General features: G+C 35.9%; 1 protein-coding gene across 2 annotated transcripts; it reads right to left on the bottom strand.

Moving 5' to 3' along the window:
• Positions 1 to 176: 176 nt before the first annotated feature.
• LOC143558320 (uncharacterized) lies at positions 177 to 6702 on the bottom strand. 2 transcript variants are annotated; one of them, XM_077047173.1, is made up of 5 exons: positions 5161 to 6702; positions 4140 to 5069; positions 3830 to 4055; positions 3303 to 3445; positions 177 to 852 (listed from the first exon to the last, which is right to left on the bottom strand). In XM_077047173.1, the coding sequence occupies exons 1-5, from the start codon at positions 6061 to 6063 to the stop codon at positions 568 to 570; spliced, it is 2487 nt and encodes an 828-aa protein (XP_076903288.1). In that variant the 5' UTR covers positions 6064 to 6702; the 3' UTR covers positions 177 to 567. The 2 variants fall into 2 exon arrangements, with proteins under 2 accessions (XP_076903288.1, XP_076903295.1); XM_077047180.1 differs by having other exon boundaries at positions 178 to 852; positions 5170 to 6702.
• Between the last annotated feature and the right edge of the window lie 14629 nt (positions 6703 to 21331).

Below are 21331 nucleotides of genomic sequence, written 5' to 3'. Positions count from 1 at the left end.
TAATTATTATAGTAATTATAATGTAAATATAAATTTAATAAAATAAAGATAAGTTATATAAGTAATGGGTTTGTTTAGACTTGTCTAAAGACTATGTGAAGCTTAAACTCATGCTTGTTTATTAAAAGAGCTCCACTATAAGCTAGAGCACATTTATTAACGATTCAATTCGACTTTCTAATGATCCGGCCCTAAGTAGCTCCACAAGCGGTTCAACTCATTTACACTCCTAGTTATGGGTCGGTTAGGTCACTCTTAACGACTTGCTACCAGAAAAACCTAGCAAGCATATAAGTGTACATGTATACATATATCACTCAATATAGAAAAAATTTAAAGAACCATACAACTTATAAATATACTGTCAGAACTACGTACAAGCACTTACACAGTTAAGCGATTCTTAATTTAAATATAACATGCCCATGCTTGTGTATATCGTTCTTTTGAATGTGTACTAATTTCCACAATTACAAACAAAATTTTAACAAGATTAAGAGTATAAAAGTTTCTCGAAAATATCGGTAAATTCAAAATTTATCACACTTTACATATACAAGTAAATAATCAAAGTGAAGAGTTTGGTAAAGAACCCATTGGGATTACCGTATCATCATTGTCTTTAGTCACCCAGAATTTTGAAGAACTCGCCTTCGACAACAGCCCCGAGAGGAACCCTGGTGAATACTTCGACAATGTATCTTGACCCGGATTGCTTGAAGTGACGCGGGCCACATCTCTGTTAATGGATCTTGACCCAAGATCTACACCACATGGGCAAGTAGCCATCCTTTTGAAGCAAGGCTTGTGGTAAACCAGTTCACATGATTTACATCGTTCAACCTCGCCTTCCTGTAGAAACAAACATGACTCATTCGTCAACTTGCGATTCTCTTTGTTTTGGTGGTGTTCGAAGATGTTTTTGACATATTAGTAGGTTATTTGTAGTAAGAAAAATCGATTTTAGTTTTTTTTTATTTTAGTTATAATAAACTTATTTTTCTTTTACAGCTATTAATGTATATTTTGAATTGCAATGTGTACCATTTATCTACATTGTGATAAAGCATATATCAAAATGTAAATAAATATAAACATATCAGACATAAAACTTGGTCAAAGAAACTGCCATGATCTGGCAAGTCAAAGAGACGAGAGCCTAAACCGGACTTTTTTACCTTTAAACTTAAAAACACCATGAAAAGAAATCTAATATTTTCATTAACATGGATATAAAAAAGATGTGGTCAGATACTTTATTCATCTGTCAACAAGAAACTCTGTTCTTTTCACGGTGTTTGGGCGTCTTTTTGTCATATTCATTAAACTATTCATAGTAATTTCAATATTTTGAAAAACAACCAATGTTTCAAACATATAGATAAAAGACCCAATTACAAATTTTGTCCTTTAAAATAAGACGAATTACGGTTCGTGTCCTTTTTTTAGTTTCCTTGCAGGCGGTGTACTTTAAACTTTTTTTTTCTACAAGTTTTGTCCTTTACGCTAACTGGGTTAGAAAAAGTCAGTTAAATCCCCTCACGTGAGGTGCATGTGAGGGCATATTGGTCTTTTTGCCTACCCTGCAACTTCTTCATTTTGCAGATCTTTACCTTCCCCTCCTTTCTCTCTTATTTCTCTCTCTACGCCACCACCATCACCATACCACAACCACTCCGCCCATGGATATCCTCAAACACCATCACCACCGCCACCACAGCTCCAGCTCCGACCACTCCTATGACGCAGACGCCGCCACAGCTCTGCCACCAGCCACTCCGGCCATGAATTAAGATCTGCGATTTCGATTTTTCAGATCTGCGACCACCAACCACAGCTCCGTACACCGCCGCCACCAACCACTCCGGCCACCACCACAGCTCCGCCACCACCGCTCCATCTCCGTCACTGCTTATTCGCCACCACCACAGCTCCGCCACCACCGCTCCAGCTCCGACCACTCCTATGACGCCACTCGATTCCTTATTAATTTATTTTAAAAAGTAATAATGTCCGGCCCCACACGGCCGCTCTCATCCACCGTCACACCTCATTTTCCAATAGCCCACACTACACCCGGTCACCCTTCTTCCACTCGTATTTCAGTGTCTAAATATTATTAATATCATTATTATTGTGTGTCGGTCATTCCATTTCCGTCAACAAATGGCCATCTCCGGTAGCCTTCGGAGATCTCCGACTACCGCCGGTAACAATCGCCGTATTACATTCAACCTATTCGCATCTTCACTCTCCATTGCTGTCATCTTCTTCTTCACAGCCTCCTTCCTGTTCACCTCATCCTCTCACTCCGTAAGATCCTCTTCCATTATTATTATTATTATTATTATTATTATTCATATTTATTCAATTACACATTATTTTCTACTTATTAATAGTGTAATTAATAATGCATCAATTAATTGTGTTTATTGTAGAATCTAGGTTTTAAATTAAGCGCCAACGCAGCTGGAACAGCCACTCGTAGATCTATACTTGCTTTGAAATCCGATCCGTTAAAACCTAGATTTGATCAGATCCGTAAGCAAGCAGATGATCACAGATCCTTGTCTCTAGCTTACTCCGCTTACGCGCGTAAACTGAAGCTCGAAAACTGGAGCGGTGGAGCGGTGGATGAGAGCGGCCGAGTGGACCACACAACTCGTGTCGGCGTCATAGGAGTGGTCGGAGCTGGAGCGGTGGTGGCGGAGCTGTGGTGGTGGCGAATAAGCAGTGACGGAGATGGAGCGGTGGTGGCGGAGCTGTGGTGGTGGCCGGAGTGGTTGGTGGCGGCGGTGTACGGAGCTGTGGTTGGTGGTCGCAGATCTGAAAAATCGAAATCGCAGATCTTAATTCATGGCCGGAGTGGCTGGTGGCAGAGCTGTGGCGGCGTCTGCGTCATAGGAGTGGTCGGAGCTGGAGCTGTGGTGGCGGTGGTGATGGTGTTTGAGGATATCCATGGGCGGAGTGGTTGTGGTATGGGGATGGTGGTGGCGTAGAGAGAGAAATAAGAGAGAAAGGAGGGGAAGGTAAAGATCTGCAAAATGATGAAGAAGAAGAAGAAGAAGTTGCAGGGTAGGCAAAAAAACCAATATGCCCTCACATGCACCTCACGTGAGGGGATTTAACTGACTTTTTCTAACCCAGTTAGCGTAAAGGACAAAACTTGTAGAAAAAAAAGTTTAAAGTACACCGCCTGCAAGGAAACTAAAAAAAGGACACGAACCGTAATTCGTCTTATTTTAAAGGACAAAATTTGTAATTGGGTCTAGATAAAAAGAAACATGGATATATTGATTTACCTGAAATGGGAATATAAGAGAAGATGGATCATCACAAGCTTGTCTAGCACCACAAGGGACACCAACATCATAGCATATTAAACATTCATCCGTAATATGATCCACGATTTTCTTGGAAATGGTTTCTAACATCACAGGCAGTGCTGCATGCAAATATATGAAATCAAAAGTTAACAAGAAAGCAAAACCGATATACAGTTCTTAACTCTATATATGATCTATTTTAGTTGTCAGCTTGTCATCATGCGAGGTCTACGTCTTTAGTGCAATTTAAAATGTTTCTTTGAATGAATGTATAGTAAACTACGGTTTTAGTCCGTATGATTTGACCAAATTAACCCTTCTAGTCTAAAAGTTATAATTTGGTTTTTTTCGGTCATTGTGGTTTTGTTCTCGTTTCAATATATAGGATTCCGAGTTTTCCAATTTAGATATATTTTGAGAAGCATAGCAATTTATTTTACACGAACAGATTTCACACAATATATAAAAAAGTTACAGAAACCGTATGACAATCGGCTACTAACCTGCAAATACCCCTTTGGAAAGATCAACTAGATCTTTTAGCGCAAAAAAATCACTGCTTTCAAGAATATATCTTCTGGACCCCACTCCTTTGTATATGGACCTACGAAACGGGCAACGAACATACGGAAGCATTCTCCCAATTCTTTTTCTCACATTTATAACGTGTTGTAAAGGTGGAATTTTGGAGAACAGAAATGGGTTCACAGCGCTTACACAAAGCATCGGCTGGAAACAAAATAAACAATAAAAAGATTACTAAACATACTTTTAAAGTAGAAAAATACACTATTGTTAAATAATAAGAATTACCTTATCATGAATTGAATCAAGATATGATTTAGCCAACTGGGACACGGGATACTCTTTAAAATCCCACCAATGCAAAACCCGAGCAGGCAATATTGCGGTTTCATTTACATGACAAGATGAACAAAAAACTTGACCGCTATATTCACAAACACAAGGCTTGCCCCATCCAAACGTCTGTACTAATTCCCATAACCGAGTTTTCCCTTCGTCAAAATACTTATGACAACCCGCACAAGTATAATTTTGACCTTCTAACATCTGTCTCATTGACTTATAAGGCCTCGTTTCAACAATAAGTGATATCGACTGTCCTGTTTGTGACAAAATCTCGGGCCCGTTTTTTGGTGGGGCCAAGAACCATATAATAGAATTAGGAAGATTAGATGAATATTTTGAGTGTAAAATAGATTGTAAGCATTCTTGTATAAGAGCACTTCTTTCTAAAACGACATCTGGCGATGAATTCCCAAAATATTTTCTTGACTCGCGCTCGACCGTTGACCAAGGGGACGCTAACTCAAGACCTTTATTGGCAAATGATGATTTTAAACGACGGTAAAGAGTGAAAAAATCACGGTATCTTCGTTCAACCTCCCATCGGTGGGTCCCGCTCCGTACGCTTAATTTGTAAACAGTGTATTCCTTAACTCCCACCAATCTTTCAGGTAATGAGACATCACCTTTCTTTTGTTTTGCACCAATTACTTCAATGCCATCGATTTTGTAAGGGTTTTGAACAGATGAGTGACGTGTGTCGATATTAGAAGTTGAAGCGGTAGGGCCACCGTCTCGTGAAGGGAGACACACACGATTATGGTGGTCCCTACCATGGATGAATCTAGCTCCAGGAGACTCACCAGAATTAAGTAGTATCGCTTCCATTTCAAATACAACCTCATCATAGAATTCATTCAATTCATTGTTTTCAGCCTGTGAAAATGTACTTAGGTTACTATAATTTACTATAAAATAGTTCACAGCTACAAGAAATAATATAAAAAGATAGAAAAATAAAACTAACTTTACTTGCCATTTCTATATCTTCATGAGCATTCAATGAAACTGGAGAAACATTTTTTCTTTTCTCCACATTAACAATTGGCAATGACTGGCGTGAATATGCATCTTCAGCAGCATCTTGAGCCATTTTAATGTCTTCATGAGTATTCAATGAAATTGAAGAAACATTTTGTCTTTTCTCTTCATTTACAATTGGCAATGACTGAAGTGAATATGCATCTTCAGCATCTTGAGTCAAAGCTGACCGAACCTGGCCAAGGATAATATTGTCCATGGCTCCATTTAAACTTGTATTTTCAGGCTTTTTATGGAGCTCATTAGTCTCGAGTTGACTAAAGTCTTCTGCTTGCTTCGAAACAACAAATGCATCTGTCAATTTTTCTTGTTTATGTGACACATCAATACTTTCACACACAACAGTGGAATTTGAATTTGAGGTATGATCTTTAATTTCAATATCAGTTTCATTTTGGTTATGTTTTGGGATTTCATCTTTGGCAAACAAATCTTGAGGGTTTTCCATGGTTTCTTGCATGTAATCATTCCAATCATCTGAACCATACGCTACTGTTGAAGTCATCAACAACGGGTTCTCATTATCTTTTTTCTTTTCCTGTGAATAACCGGTGTAACCTCTAAATGGCAAGCCAGCAATTTCATCATCTGTACCATAACCATACATAGAACCTTCAGATTCTGAATGTTCTAACTGAGACGAGGTTTCCCCTTCAAATACATTGTTGACCTGGTCAACACCATTACAAGGCTCGGAACCTTCTTCCACCTCTACATTCACCATATGCTCTTCCATTATTTCTTTGTTAGTATTATTACTTTGCATGTTTCTAACTTTGCATGTTTCTGGAATTAACTTCGGTGTTCCACTTAACCACACCTCCTTCATCTTCCAAGTCTGATAAAGAAGATTCCATTATTTCTTTCTTAGCATTATTACTTTGCAATTTTCGAGAATTAACTTCGGATTTCCACTTAACTACACCCCCTTCATCTTCCAAATCTGATAAAGAAGTTTTCATTTCCATTTCATCATACTTTTGTTTTGATTTTTCACCGTTTTTCTGACTATATTCACCTAATTTTCCCAAAACTAATGGTTTTTTATTCTCAAACTTCCCACCTAAACTGAAATTCTCCAAACTACCTAAATCTGCAAATCTGGAGCTCTTTACAGACCCGACATCGGAATCAGCAAAGTCATGAAACGTCCCAACAGAGCCACACAAACTAGGTGTACCCATAGCAGAATTGGCACTACAGTATCTATCAAATTCTGATTCACCACACGATGAGTAACGTGACGAAACTGGTGAATGCTCATCACTTCTATTATTCAATAACTTAGGGTTTGCAACTTTCCAGGCTGATAATTCATCATCAAACTTATCATTCAAGGAGACAGTTTCACTAGTCCCCTCTCCATTCATCATCCTATTATATACACACAGATTCATCAAACATATGTAAGCAATTAAATTAAAAACAAAATTAGGGCTGTAAACGAACCGAATCCAACAATGCCTTGTTCATGTTCGTTCATTAAGCTTTTATCGAACAACCGAATGGTACACAAACACCTAAATGAACGAAATTTGTTGATGTTCATTCATTAAGAAAATGAATTTGTTCATGAACGGTTCACGAACACAAACAATGTTTTATTTAATTTGGATAACCAAGAATGGTTAGTGTCAACGATTCCGTCAGGCTACCAAGTTTGTGTTGGTGTTTTTTCTAAAATCCATATTCACATGTTAATTTTACATGTAAATTAGCCACATAATTCTCATATATATTTTTGTATTAAAGTTAATAAGTTTGCTTAAATCTTTATGATAAAAAATTGCAAAAATCATTAAAAAAATTAACGAACGTAAATGAACACATTATCAAACGTTCACGAGCATAGTTGAACAAACATGGCTTCTGTTCGTGTTCTTTCATTTAGTTAATCATACAAACTTTCGTCAAACGTTCGGTTCGTTTAAAGCCCTAAACACAACAGTTTCAAGTAACATCATCAGAAAGTTAAAGATACCGGTAAAGGAGATTACACACTTAACCTTCTGACTCCGGAAACTTAACGGATCAGTATAAACCTATAAACAATTGAAAAAAAAAAACCTAAAATTAGAAGCTGAATCTTGCGAATTAAACGATCTAAATCCTAAACCTAACGATCCTAAATTCACTAACCAAAACGATCTAATTTGAGTTGTGAACTTTGAAAACGTGTTAATTATACGAATCATACAATAATAATTCATTAATTTGATAACTGAAAGTGAAATCACAATCGGAGTGATGATTACGAGTGCTAGGGTTACAAATTCGTTGAAATTAATGGTTCGAAATTATGTAAATGGAGAATTGATAAGAGTTAATTGGATATATATATATATATATATATATAGATTGAATAATATTAACCTGATTTTGGTGAATTGAATCAAGTGATTGCTGCAATGCAAATCTCAAAAATGGTGGTGGTGCTGTTGTGTTCAGATATCAACGATGTTATTATTCTTACACGAAATCAATATTATTATTATTATTATATTTTTTTACTGCGTTTTCGTTACTTGGTTATTATATTGTCTTAATCGAGTTTTTTAGAGTTTGGCTCTGACGTTTATTGGAAAACCATATCATTGACTGCCACTTAACAGTCGTTATGCCGCAACAAAAATAAAACTCTTTTTCGTAACACACGAGAGAACTCGATATTCGAATTTACAACCTTAGATAAGGTCTAGCTCAAATCATTAATTACCAGTTTACCGTAATTCAAAAATGACACAACTATGCTTTGGAAAGTATTATTATTATTATTATTATTATATTATTTGGCTTTGCAAATCTGTCTTTTATGATAATGATTATAGCCTTTAGTAACTTACAACTGAATAATAAAAATAAAAATCATTTAACCAAGGGCGGATCTCTTTAAACATGGCGTTACGCCCTGTTCTTGAGTTTTTATAAAGGAGGAAATGAAAGGAAAACTAAGGATAGTTAAAAAATAGGTGTTTTTGAGTTTTTTTTAGGATGGAAAGGAAAGAAGTAGGAGGAGTTAGGAGGGATTAAATTAATGTATTTTCCCAATAAGTTATCCTTCTAAAAATGGGATGAATAATTATAAATGAGTTTGTTTATTTAAGGCCCATTTGGTCTATAGGCTAGTTTCAAATTTCATTAATACATCATAACTTCTTGTTGACTTTTTAGTGATGGTTTTATGTTTTTAACATTTCGATTAATATGTTGTCAAATGATGAATATGTTTTATTTTTTTATTAATGTTATTTTTTATCTTAGTCTTTATTAAAAGTGTAACTTTTACTTGTATTTAAATTACATTACACGTATAATTTTAGAAAAAAAAATATGGGTGAGGTGAATTTAAAAAGCGTTAAACCATTTCCTTGGATGAGGTTAGATTGGGTGAGTGTTCAGTGTACTTGAGTAATAGTATGAAGGCTCCAGTGGGCATACTGTTTTACCTAGTGGGCGTACTGTCTGACCTAGTCCACTCAAGGAAAGCAAATTTTTTTGAAAAACGCTAGAAATCGTGGTCCACAATACTAAAAATCTGTTCTACACTAGATAGATTGCTCTGATTTTTTTTTTACAATTCTCTTTTTTAAAGCAGATAGTTCACAGTGCTCATTCTATCGATACTTGGAAAAATCATAAATAAAATAAAAAATCATAAAGCAAAAAAAATGACAAACTTTTGTAAAAAGGTTTCATCTTCAGTGTCTAAAGTGTCTAACTTCTGTAATCGGAATTAGAAATGGATAATGCTGTTTGGACTCCTACCGAAGCTGGGACACAAGCCCAAGGCATGGATCTAGTTCGAGAAAGGGTGGACGAAGACTTGGTTGAGCCTGAACCTGGTCCTTTGAGGGATCCCTAAATCCTTAAGTTAAGTCCCAGGATACGGGCCTCGAGGGGCCCCTCTCCCCTCGAGGATTGGATTGACTTGGTTATTGCGGAACCAGCGTTCTCACTTTGCCAACTTTGAAAAGAGAGATCTATGATCCCCATAAAGGAAAGATAAGAAATAGATAATGTCTATGAGCCCTATGACCTTTCACTCCCGGAATGTGCTTTAATGCAAGGAAGCACTTCCTGGACATCTATATCTAGTTTGAAACCAGATAGAGATAACAAGTGGAGCCAACGACCCACTAAGACTAACGTATCTACAACTACATCCCCGAGCGGCAGTCAAACGGGGGCGTGAATGCGAGATGCCAACGGAATGATCGACTGGACAGAGGCTAGGGCTACTTCCTTCCCACCGCGTCCTTCCTTGTGTGTCGGAGATATAAAGCGAGTGCACCGGAAAAGAACGGGAACTGGGTCGATCTATTCTATGTCGAAGCATCCGAAGCATAACTGCACACTCACACGATCTTTGCCGACAGATAGGAGCATTCGGTGGAACCGGTGAACTACACTTGCTTCTGGATAGATGTGTGGGACAGAGGGCTCGTGGTACCTGCTGTTCACCCCTCCTCCTCTGCTTTGAGAACCGTGTGAACGGAGAGTGGGCAGAAGGGAAGGAGGTCCTCATACGGATTCGCACACTTACTTGAGCAGCGCTAACTTGATCATGAGCGAATTTGTTGATGTTGCACCCATCAAGTATAGAAAGTGCCAAACATTGGGAACTACCCGGGGAGGAGTTAGGAACAGGAACAAGGAGAAGCGAGAACCACTTAAATGGAGGAATCGATTGTATTTCGTCCTTTGTTCCCCATAGCAACTGGGGATCAAAAAGCACCAAATTTGATGACTTATTAAGGGAAAGACAAAATAAGAGCATGCTATTGAAGACGTTGCAAGATATGTCGGGGAGGCCTCCGTTGATTGTGTACGAACAAAATACGAGTCCAAAGGCAATGTAAGAATAAGAAAGGGTTTAGCTAATGGAGATATTAACTCTTCCGGGAACCAGTAACGCGTAAACCATGTCAAACCGAGACCGATCAATATCCAAACGGAACGGATTCGAACTTCTCCTAGAATAGTTTCCGGTGCGAAATGAAATTCATAGAGAGTCTTCTTTCTAAGAGTAGGCGTGGAGAGCTTTTTGCGGGGAAACTTGCAAGTACAGTTTGGGGGGAGACGGGCGTCGACCCTACCTTATGAGTATTCGGACTATTAACAGTTCCGATGAACAGTCACTCACTTTTGACAGTTATACAATTCCAGAAGATGATCTAGAATTGGGTCAATTACGTTTATTAGAAGTTGACAATTGAGTGGTTGTACCAGCCAAAAGTCATCTACGTATTATTGTAACATTTGTTGATGTACTTCATAGTTGGGCTGTACCTTCCTCTGGTGTAAAATGTGATGCTGTACCTGGCCGTTTGAATCAAATCTCTATTTCGGTACAATGAGAAGGAGTTTACTATGGTCAGTGCAATGAGATTTGTGGAACTAATCATGCCTTTATGCGTGCGCCCGGAAAGATAGGCCGACTGCTGAGCCCACTCTGGCTCAGCCGCACCACCCAGGGTGCGAGCCACCCGAGAACCATTTCCTTGGATGAGGTGGATTAAAAGACGTTAAAGTGTCTTGCTTATTATTCTCGTTGACCAGAGCTCTCGAGCCTGGCATATGAACAAGATTATCATTAATCGTTTTTGTAGGAATTAGTTATTCTTATTTTCGGATTTATGATGTTATTTTGGTGAAAATAGTTGTTTTTTTTGTGTGTAAAAACTTAGTTTTTTTTGTAATATTTTGGCCCCTCCCGTGTAATTGTTCAAGTTACTGATTTAAACCAAGTACTCACACCACTAAAAAGGTAGAAGTCCACCGGGTAGTGCAAAGGTTTGGTTTAATGTAGTTAGCTTTCCAAATGGAGAAACAGATACAAAAATCTGGCTTGATTTAATAGAGTTTGTTTTCCATTCTTGTTGGTTTTATTTAAGGGAAAATTCCGAAAATAAGCGTTTATGAAAACAAATTTCAAGTTTTAGGTGTTATATGCAAGAAATTCTAGAAATATATATTATAAATTAGTTGTGACGAGCAGTTTGTAGAACCAATTAAAACTTGTTACGTGTCCTTAAACTAACCGTAACGAGCACGTTCACTAAACATTTACTCGTCGCGACGAAATAAGTTTCATGCCTCGTAATCAACGCTCACGAGTAATTCATAAGTCATTAGTCGCGACGAGTAGATTGTAAGGTTAAACTAGTCGTGACGAGTTAACTACTAATAAAATATTCGTGTAGGGAATGTAAACTAGGTAAAAAAGTCGTTGCTACTAAAGGACTTATGAATTACTCGTGGACGTTGATTACGAGGCATGAAACTTATTTAGTCGTGACAAGTAACTGATTAGTGAGCGTGCTTGTTATGGTTAGTTTAAGGACACGTGACAAGTTTTAATTGGTTCTACAAACGACTCGTGTGTTATCATAATATACTCGTCACGACTAGTTTATAATACATATTTTTGAAATTTCTGGCAAATGACACCTAAAACTTGAAATTTGTTTTCATAAATGCTTATTTTCGAAATTTTCCCTTTATTTTAACTCATTGTTTTATAATAAGGGTATATGTAGTGGGGGTCAGGTTATTCTACAATGAGGAACAAAAATGAAAAGGATGAGAAATATTTTTAGCCATAAAAAAACCCCTCAAAAAATAATGAAAAATTAATAAAAAAAATCATAACTCAAAATTTAATAAAAAAACTAAAAATGTAAAAACGCAAAAATGTTTCTAATGTCTTCCTCGTTCCTAAAAAGATCGATAAAGACATAATGTTGAGGAAAAACATTATTGTGTCTTTTTATTTATTATTGTGTTTATTTCGTCATTGATTGTGTCTTTTTTCCTTGACATTATGTTTTTTTTATATTGTGTTATATTACTCAACATTGTGCTATATTTTGTTCGACATTGTGTTAAAACTTTGCGATCTATTGTGTCTTCTTTATTTATCATTGTGTTGTTTGTTCATTTTCGGCATTGTGTCTTTTTTCTCTGTATTGTGTCTTTTAATCGGTTTTTTTTTGAAACGGGAATGACGGAGAAACATTATGATTTTAAATTTTTTTTTCCGTTTTTTATTTATATTTTGAGTTATGATTTTTTAATTATTTTTTTGAATTTTTTGTTGAGTGGTTTTTTGTGTGGCCACAAATTCTTCTCACACTTCTAATTTTTGTCTTCCTTTTTATTTTAATTTTACCCTCTATAGTAGAGAGGTTAAAAACTGTTGTTATTTATGTCATTTTAACGTCACATAGACACTAGAGGCTTTTTCCAGTTCCAGTTATACATTTAGTGGTTGAAGTTGCTTATAAATGATCATAGCCCTTTAATAACTAATCTATATCTATATTAATATCTATATTATACATATAGGCAACCTTCAATCTCCCAACTTCTCTCCCCTTAAGACACCTTTAAATTAAATGACAATTAAAGCTCCGGCAATTTATAACACATTCTCAATAATTCTCCGGCAAGTCTCGGGCCGACACATTTAAGGCATAGTCCGTCACATCCAGTTGCTTATTAATAAGTGCGCAATTCGTCGCCCATCCGTTATATCTGGCGACCTATTAACGTTGGTTATATTATATCAACATTTAACCCTTTAATTTGCTACCTATCTTCAATTCTTCGTAACATCCTTTGGCATACCCAATTTGGTGGGCTCGGCAGCGAGAATCCCTTCAAGTTTTTCCAGGTACGTGTTTAATCTCAATTTTGTTGAATATTGTTTTTGGTTAATTTTGTTGACCGTGTTTGGTTAATTTTGATATATCCTGTTTCTTGATATTGTGTTTGGGTAATTATATCATGATTTGGTTTCACTTGAACTCCAATGAAAACAAACTAACATGCCGATGCTTTCAAGTATACCCTCATTTTTTTTTTGTTTTTCTTTACAAATGTTATTGCTCATATGTTATCATTCACTTTGTTTGTTTGGTTTTAGTTAATGAAATTATAGTTATTTTTCTGGATAAATGTTGCTTATATGTTTTAAAAAAGCTGTTGTTTTGTTTGTTAATATTATAAACTGAAATCTGATTTACTTTGTAGGTACTTTGGTAAACCCATCTTTACCATTGGACAAAGTTTCATGCAATTTTATTACTTTATTATGTGTGTTTTATATGTAACAACTCAGGTTTTTCAAAATTTTATTCTTATCATTTACCCGACTTGTTTTTATGTTCGAAAAATTTTATAAATAATATATCGAGTTATTTAATTTATTTAAATTTATAATATTATTGTATTATTGTTTATTTATTTAGTTTATATATATATATAAACGAAACATTTAAAAGCTATCTAATTGCTCCCTACATTCTCTCAGGCCACCGGCTTGCATTATTTGTAAATGGAGGTTTCTCATGCATTTTGTCACACCACAACCTACGACGGAAATGCCGGGGCGTGAGCTTATTGCTCACAGCTCTCAAGGTTACTATCATGCATTATTAAAAGTTTCAATATCTATTAAATAAATTACAAATAAAAACAATCATCCATACAATATCCAAACAAAACAAAAGTGCATTAATCGATCAAAAATCATAATAATATGTCTCATTAAGTTTTTTTCTAGCATAAATCCTTAAGTGATCTTGTACTTCAGTTACTTCACATCAAACGATGACCTGCATATGCGTTGAAAATAAAATGGTTTTGTCAACACAAGGTTGAGTGAGCAACACACAGTTTAAAGATACATATAGTATATATAAAAATAAGTAATTGCAACAAGTCAAATGAGAATAACAAATTAACCAATGAGCAAATATAAATGAGATGTCGAGAAGCACAAAGGCTATAAAGACTGGCGTATGATCATACTATTTCTGAGATTATGCTGGACCTCTCCGAATGCGATTCACAATGAGCACATAAACACATAACAAGTTTGGTATACAATTCGTTAGCGCATAAAACAATAGTTGCAGTTTTGTGTATAAGTATATATGAGAAATACAATTTACACATATGCCCCCAAAACGTTGAAAACGACTAAAAATACGGGGAATGTGGTATTCACCTCAAAGAAGAACAAAAGTGATAATGAAAAGGCGGGAAAGTCACACGCGAACGTTAAAGCCTATTGAGAACGAGAGTAACAGATACGTTAAGTAAAGATGTATTATTAACACTAATTAAACAATATTACAATAATTTAATATTACATATCAAGATTTATTATATAAAACAATTATTTTAATTTATAAAAACCTAGCTTAATAAATATTATTCATAGTTTCATAAAATTAATTTACTTGATATATATATATATATTTATTAAAACATTCGTTTATAAGTTATAGTATACTTTATTTATATATACGTATATGCCTTTATGCATATACGAGAACGAAAACGAGTATTACAAACCGGTTTTTATTAAAATAATCTTTATTAGTTATTATTGTTATGAATATAATTGTTACATGGTTTAAAAATAAATTAAACAAGAAAATCCTAAAAAAAAAAGTGCAGGGGGTCGAACCTGCGACCACCGCCCCATAACTCATATATATTAACCAGCCGGGCTACAACGACGTGCGGTTAATACCTTCTTTCCAATAATTATAAACAAAACCAGTTCATCACACTTTTGATCATAAACCGTAATCAATCAATTTGATCTATCCCGTCCCTGATAATCAAATTGATATTGGGGCTTTTGATCTACATGTAAACGCAATTAAAATCATGTGTTCAATTACCTTTTGCGATGACCGGTGATAGGGTAACAAAGGTTAATAGTGGCCGGTGGTATTATGTGAATGAACGAGATATAAACGTTTATGTTAATCTAATTAAATATGGGGAAATTGTCGGGTACTATATAAGGAGTGTATCTATACTTTTAATTGAAACATAATTAACGATTTCTTGTTCATCAAGGGCTAGGGTTGTCGGTTTAGTTAGAATGGAAATCGAATCAGATTTGATATTATTAACTTGATTAGAGGTGTCGGCTAGGCCGATTATACCATAAACAAGATATATACAAGATCAAACAACACGTTTATAGCGACAATTATGGTTCAAGAAATCAAATTGTATATCGGGTCCAAGAAAAAGATATAGATACAGGTATAGGTAAACGGATATCTAGTTTGTAATGTGGGTTATAACAATAATGTTACAATCTGGTCCCTGGAGTTTAGGAATGGACACAAGAAGTTAAAACTAAATACTTTGGGCTAAAAGTGTATAAACATTAAAGATATATTATAGATAATTAAATATAATTAAAACAATAAATATAACTCGATAAATGCGGAATATTATTAATGAACGAGCCCAGACCCGTAAATGGGTCGGGTAACAGTTACAAATGAGATGCGGTAAAACCCGAAAGGTTACAGTATCCCCTACTTTTGGGAATTTCGTCCCGAAATTAGAGAATCCGTAACAACGAAAAGATGAGGGTATTTGAGTTTCATCCGATCCTCACGCTCCCACGTAAACTCGGTGCCTTGCTTGGAGTTCCAACGAACTTTAACTAAAGGAATGCGGCTTCGCTTAGTGACTTTATCCTTATGATCTATAATCTCAACGGGTTGTTCAACAAAATGCATAGTCTTATCAATACTAACTTAATCAAGAGGAATGTGGAGATTACCCTTGGCAAGACACTTCTTGAGGTTAGAAACATGAAACACCGGGTGAATATTAGAGAGTTCATCAGGAAGTTTGAGTCGATACGCAACACGACCAACTTAATCAATAATCTCAAAAGGACCAAATGACACGAGGAGCTAGTTTCCCCTTCTTTCCAAAATGAACAACTCCCTTCCAAGGGGAAGCTTTAAGTAAAACAAAATCACCAACACTGAACTTTAGGGGTTTACGTCTCTTATCAGCATAACTCTTCTGACGACTACGAGCAGCCAGGAGATTTTGATGGATTTGAGCAATTCGGTCAGTAATTTCTTGAACTAATTCAGGACCAGTGATTTGAGATTCACCAACTTCGTTCCAACAAATCGGAGATCGACATTTATGACTATAGAGCGCTTGAAAAGGTGCTATACCAATGCTAGAGTGAAAGCTATTATTATAAGAGAACTCGATAAGCGGTAGATGAACATCCCAATTGCCTCCAAAATCGAGAACACAAGAACAGAGAATATCTTCTATAGTTTGAATCGTTCTCTATTGGCTGTCAGATTGCGGATGATAAGCAGTACTAAGATCCACTTCACTTCTTATTTTAACCCACCCCACCCTATATGTATATATAACTTTTTAAATATTACAAATTTAACCCTCATCATCAACATCATCATCATCATCGTACTGAGTATATCCCACCAATAGCAAAACTATGGTAGGGTTTAAGGAGGGTAAGATGTAGACAGCCTTACCTCTTCCTCGTAGGAACATCTATGTTGCTTTTGGTGAGAGCCTCGGCTCGATAATAGTTTTATATAAAGCCTTGAACATGAGGCACATAACACTCAACCATCGGGACACCGGCTGATTGGTGTATGCACCATTGTCTTTCGGCTATCAATGCCACCACATGATGCCTGATTAACCATCCACCACTTTTAATGTTATTTTCACGAGATTGGTAAAATAACGTCAAAATTAGTGCAATTTCACTTTTACCTACCCGAGGGTGATGGTCGGGTAAAAGTCATTTATATTATTATATTATTTGTTTAATTTTAGTTCAAATATCATGTAGACTTTGGTACTTCAAGCGTGTTTATGTGTTTCAGGATACTTGACGTCAAGGACGCTTATCGGGATGAATTACAGGATTGGAAAGAAGATGTAGAAGACTCATTACGAGTGGCACGCTTTCCTATGCAAAATAAAAGAAGAAAATAATGAAAATGTGTTAGATACCCCTTAGCTCGGATAAGGGGCCCTGAGTGAACCTTAGAGCTACTCTAAGGTCAAAGTTAATAAATTAGGAAAGTAGGCCTTAGTGCGGCGCTAAGGTCTCACCCCTGGATGTTAGCGCCGCGCTAACATCCCTTCAGACGGGAAAATTAACCTAACTTTGATATAATCAATTTTGAGCCCCTATTTCGACCTATCCTTCATTCTAGCAACCAGTACAAGCCCTGGGACAATTTCCCCCCATCTCGAAGCCTACGGTTCGTCAGTTCATCGCATGATTTCATCCTCTCATCAGATAAGCAAATCCTTCGTGATGCCGATGTCAGGCTAAACCATTGTATTCACTTTAGGCTAGGATTTTGTGTAAATTAACATTGAACAGATTCTATGTTTTGAATCAGTGTGAACTTGATTAAATGTTTTTAATCTTGTTTTACATTAGACTTGATTGTTTAAACAGTTTATGATTTTGTTTATCAAATTCTGCATCACTTTTCTGGTTGTGTTCATCACATGTAGGGTTAGCTCTTATGTCATTGAACCAGTAATCGTTAGTCATTGATTAAAATTTGGTTTTCATACACTAAACTGGTAATTGGGTAAACCGGAGTTCAGTTGTGTCTACAATTTGGCTAGTACAGCGTTTGTCCACTTAATATAATAATTAATAATTATGAACTTTACTAGCACTTTCCATTGATTCCCTGTGGAGACGACCTTACTTACCTGTACTAGTTATAGGTATTTAAGCTTCATAAATACTTATATTTTATTAGAGCACAACATATACATCAAAATGGCGCCGTTGCCGAGGAATCAACGCGCAAAGTGTTAGTGTTTTTGTCTGTGCAAGTAACTTTACAAGTTGATGTAGTCGAGATATTCCCTTGAGAAAGAGTCGCTACAGTTTGATCCGGAAATTGAGAAAACAACAAAGAGAAACCGAGCAGCTCAGAAAACCAAACTAAACCGAATACCAGAAGTCACAAAACCAAAAATAGAAACAATGAATACCCAAAATAGAAGAGACCCGTATGATTACTCACCATATGTGACTTTCGTCATTTTCCGATTCGATTCGTATTCGCCCTTTTTTTTTTTTTTTTTTTTTTATTATGAAAACCGATCTGTTTTGTATTCCGAACCTTTAAATGATATAAAAATGATAAATTCTATGTTACATATTTGTTTTATGGTTGTTGGATCTCAAAAACACCTTTTACAACCCTTAAAATGCCCATAAAATGCTGAAACGAACTTCAGGGACTGAAACTGCCAAAGTTGAAAAATTAGATTTTCCCTTTGTGACACTTAGCACCGTGCTAAGTGGCAAGGGCAGAGCCCTTAGCGCCACGCTAAAGTGCTCTGCAGCAGCAGATACGAGTTTTGTTGTTTTGTGTTTGTTTGACTCATTTTTCTCTACCCATTTGCATGCAAACACTTGAATTAAACCCCATACATGACCCATTCAACTTACCTTATAAATATAAGCCTATTCCCTTCATTTTCCCCTGCTCTTTTCATCAAATCTCTATCTCAATCTAAGATTTCTAAGGTTATTATTCAAGTTCTTGGCAGTTTTACTTTCCAAAGTCAAACTGAGTTTAATCTTACATTCTAACTAACTTCTTAGTAATTAAAGCTTGTTTTTGCAACATATATATAATATACACCCCTTGTTTCCTTCGGTTTTCACTTCTTTCGGTCATTAGTCGATTGCGGTAGGATACTATAAGGCAATGCTATATGGAGGACTATTATAATCCTTGTTTATATATACATCGTTTAAGGTTACTAATCTTGTTTAGTTTCTGTTTATTTTAGTTTTTAAACTCATTTTTGTAAGTTCCATGATATTGAGTATGTGGCCACCATTTTCGGTTTCATCCCGAGTCAAGAGCCGAACCAAAACGAACTTTTGTTTAATAATTTATTGTTAACATATTGTATGAAAGATTTGAGTATTATTATTTTTAAGTTTATCTTAGGTGCTGTTTGTTTTTTCAGAAGTAAAATGTCTGCAGTCTGCGGACCACATCTGCCAACATCTGTAGCAGAAGAGGTGGACCAAAACTCTGCAGTCTACAACAAGAAGACTGTTTGTTTTTTAACATCTGCAGACTGCTAAAATAAGTTGAAATTTAAATAAACTGAAATATAAATAAAAAAGGTCTTCAACATCCAAATTTAAATAATAGTCAACAACACTGAAATAATATTCATAATACCACAAACATTTTTTAAATCATTTATTCCGTACTTTGCATTAACTGCTCAGCAATTTCATCTTGTAACTTAGTCATATATTCCCGATCTGATGCAGTACCAAGTGCTTCAACCTCGTCTTCATCAGCATCAATTTGCCCATGATTATTTCCAATCGACACATTGGGTTGATCGTATTGTGTAAACAACTCATTGTCCAAAACCTGTTTCCTAATAAAATTATGTAGCATGAAACATGCAACGGTAACGTTCCTTTGTGTTTCCAATGGAAATGGTGCCATCCTCTTCAATATAGGGAATCTTGCTTTCAAGACACCAAAAGCACGTTCAATGACGTTTCGAAGTTTTGCATGTGCATGATTAAAATTTTCTTTATTGGTTAACGCACGTCTCTGACGAAAATCTCTAAGCCAATACCTCACATTACGATATGGAGCCATAAATCCTCGTATGTGTGCATACACGGTGTCACAAAGATAGTATTTCTCTGTATATATTTACAATTAATTACAATATTAAACTAACATAGAAATAATTAACAAACAATAAAAATACCTGATGGTGAAAATGGGAATGGCGCATGTGGATCTGATAATGCCTCTGATAATATTCTAGAATCATGTGCTACCCCTTCCCATCCGACCACAAAGTGAAAATCATGTTAAAATCACAAATTGCTAATACGTTTTGATAACAATCACCCTTTCCCCTTCCTCTATATAAATCTTGTTGCCTAGTAGGAACAACAGCATGTATCAAGGTCCCATCTAGTGCACCAAACGCTCCTTTAAAAATCTTTCGTAGCCTCTTGTTATGTCCCGGAATGTTTGGATTCGGATTGAAAGAAGTTGGTACTATCATATCTTTGGCAAAAAGCATCATTTTATCCAACACTTCATGAAAGAATTTATGAATTGTTTGCTTTAAGTGTTGAAATTTACGCTTGATAACCACGTAACGTTGGTTATGGCTGATTATCATAAAAAACATAGCCATCTTTTCATCAACCGAAACATGTTTACTATCCTTTAACGAATAATTTGTTCTAAAATGTGCACATAGTCGGACAAATGATTCACGGGACATGTGTAATAATTCAATGAATTGTTTGGGATTTCCTTGCAATAACTCTAACATGTATTTATGTCCCGTCATTGCCGAATCATTGTCTCGTTTTCGTTTTAAACCCCTCTTCCAAAAAAACCGGATATACAAGTACATAACAACTACCAGAAGTATTTTATCATCATTATTCATTATTAACCAGTTAATAAAACATAAACAACCATGTCAGATAGCCATAACAAAGCAACCATTATCATAAAGCATAAACAGCCATGTCACATAGCCATAAAATAACATACAATGTGTTCAACATAACCAAAAAGCATAGAATGTTTTCAACATAACTAAAAACAAATATGTTTTCAACAAAAAAAAAACATACACCAAAAGCAAATAATGTTTTTAACAAAACCCATGTTCTTCACTACTTCATAAGTCCTAAATTTTTAGCCGTCATCTCGATCCACCCTTTTAACACGTCGGGAACATGTGGCAATGCCATCCACGCCTCTCTCATGTCCGAGGACATTCCGAAAATATGTTTTTAAGTAAAGCAACCCATGTTCTCAGAACATTCAATAACTGTTGTAACTGTTGGGCATTTTTTTGGGGGGTTTTTCTCTAGTAAAATGTCGTAAAGCATTTTGCATGTCAAGTGCTAAATCCTCAAGAGTGACAGATGATGATGATTTTTAGGTTTTAGCCCTTTTAGGGGTAGGCTCGGGATTAGGCTCGGGAGTATGCTCGGTAGTAGGCTCGATAGTAGGCCCAGTAGTAGGAGTAGTGCCTGCATCATCTTCTGTGTCGGCAAAAATGTTGTCCATAATCATCAATGGTTGGATCGATTGGAGCCGAGACAAGAGGATGATCCAACCACTGATGTTTGGGTTGAGGTCCACTTGCGATTCCCCGTGGCAATATTATTATCAAACAGTTGTGCACAAAGTTCCGGAAATGCTAATGAAGTTGTT

The sequence above is a fragment of the Bidens hawaiensis genome, unplaced genomic scaffold, assembly GCF_021521415.1.
Source record: "Bidens hawaiensis isolate Kalapana, Puna unplaced genomic scaffold, B.hawaiensis_p1.1 tig00001087_1, whole genome shotgun sequence".
NCBI lineage: Eukaryota > Viridiplantae > Streptophyta > Magnoliopsida > Asterales > Asteraceae > Bidens > Bidens hawaiensis.
Note: the sequence above shows the minus strand (reverse complement) of the source record. Positions and strands in the feature narration are given on the sequence as shown.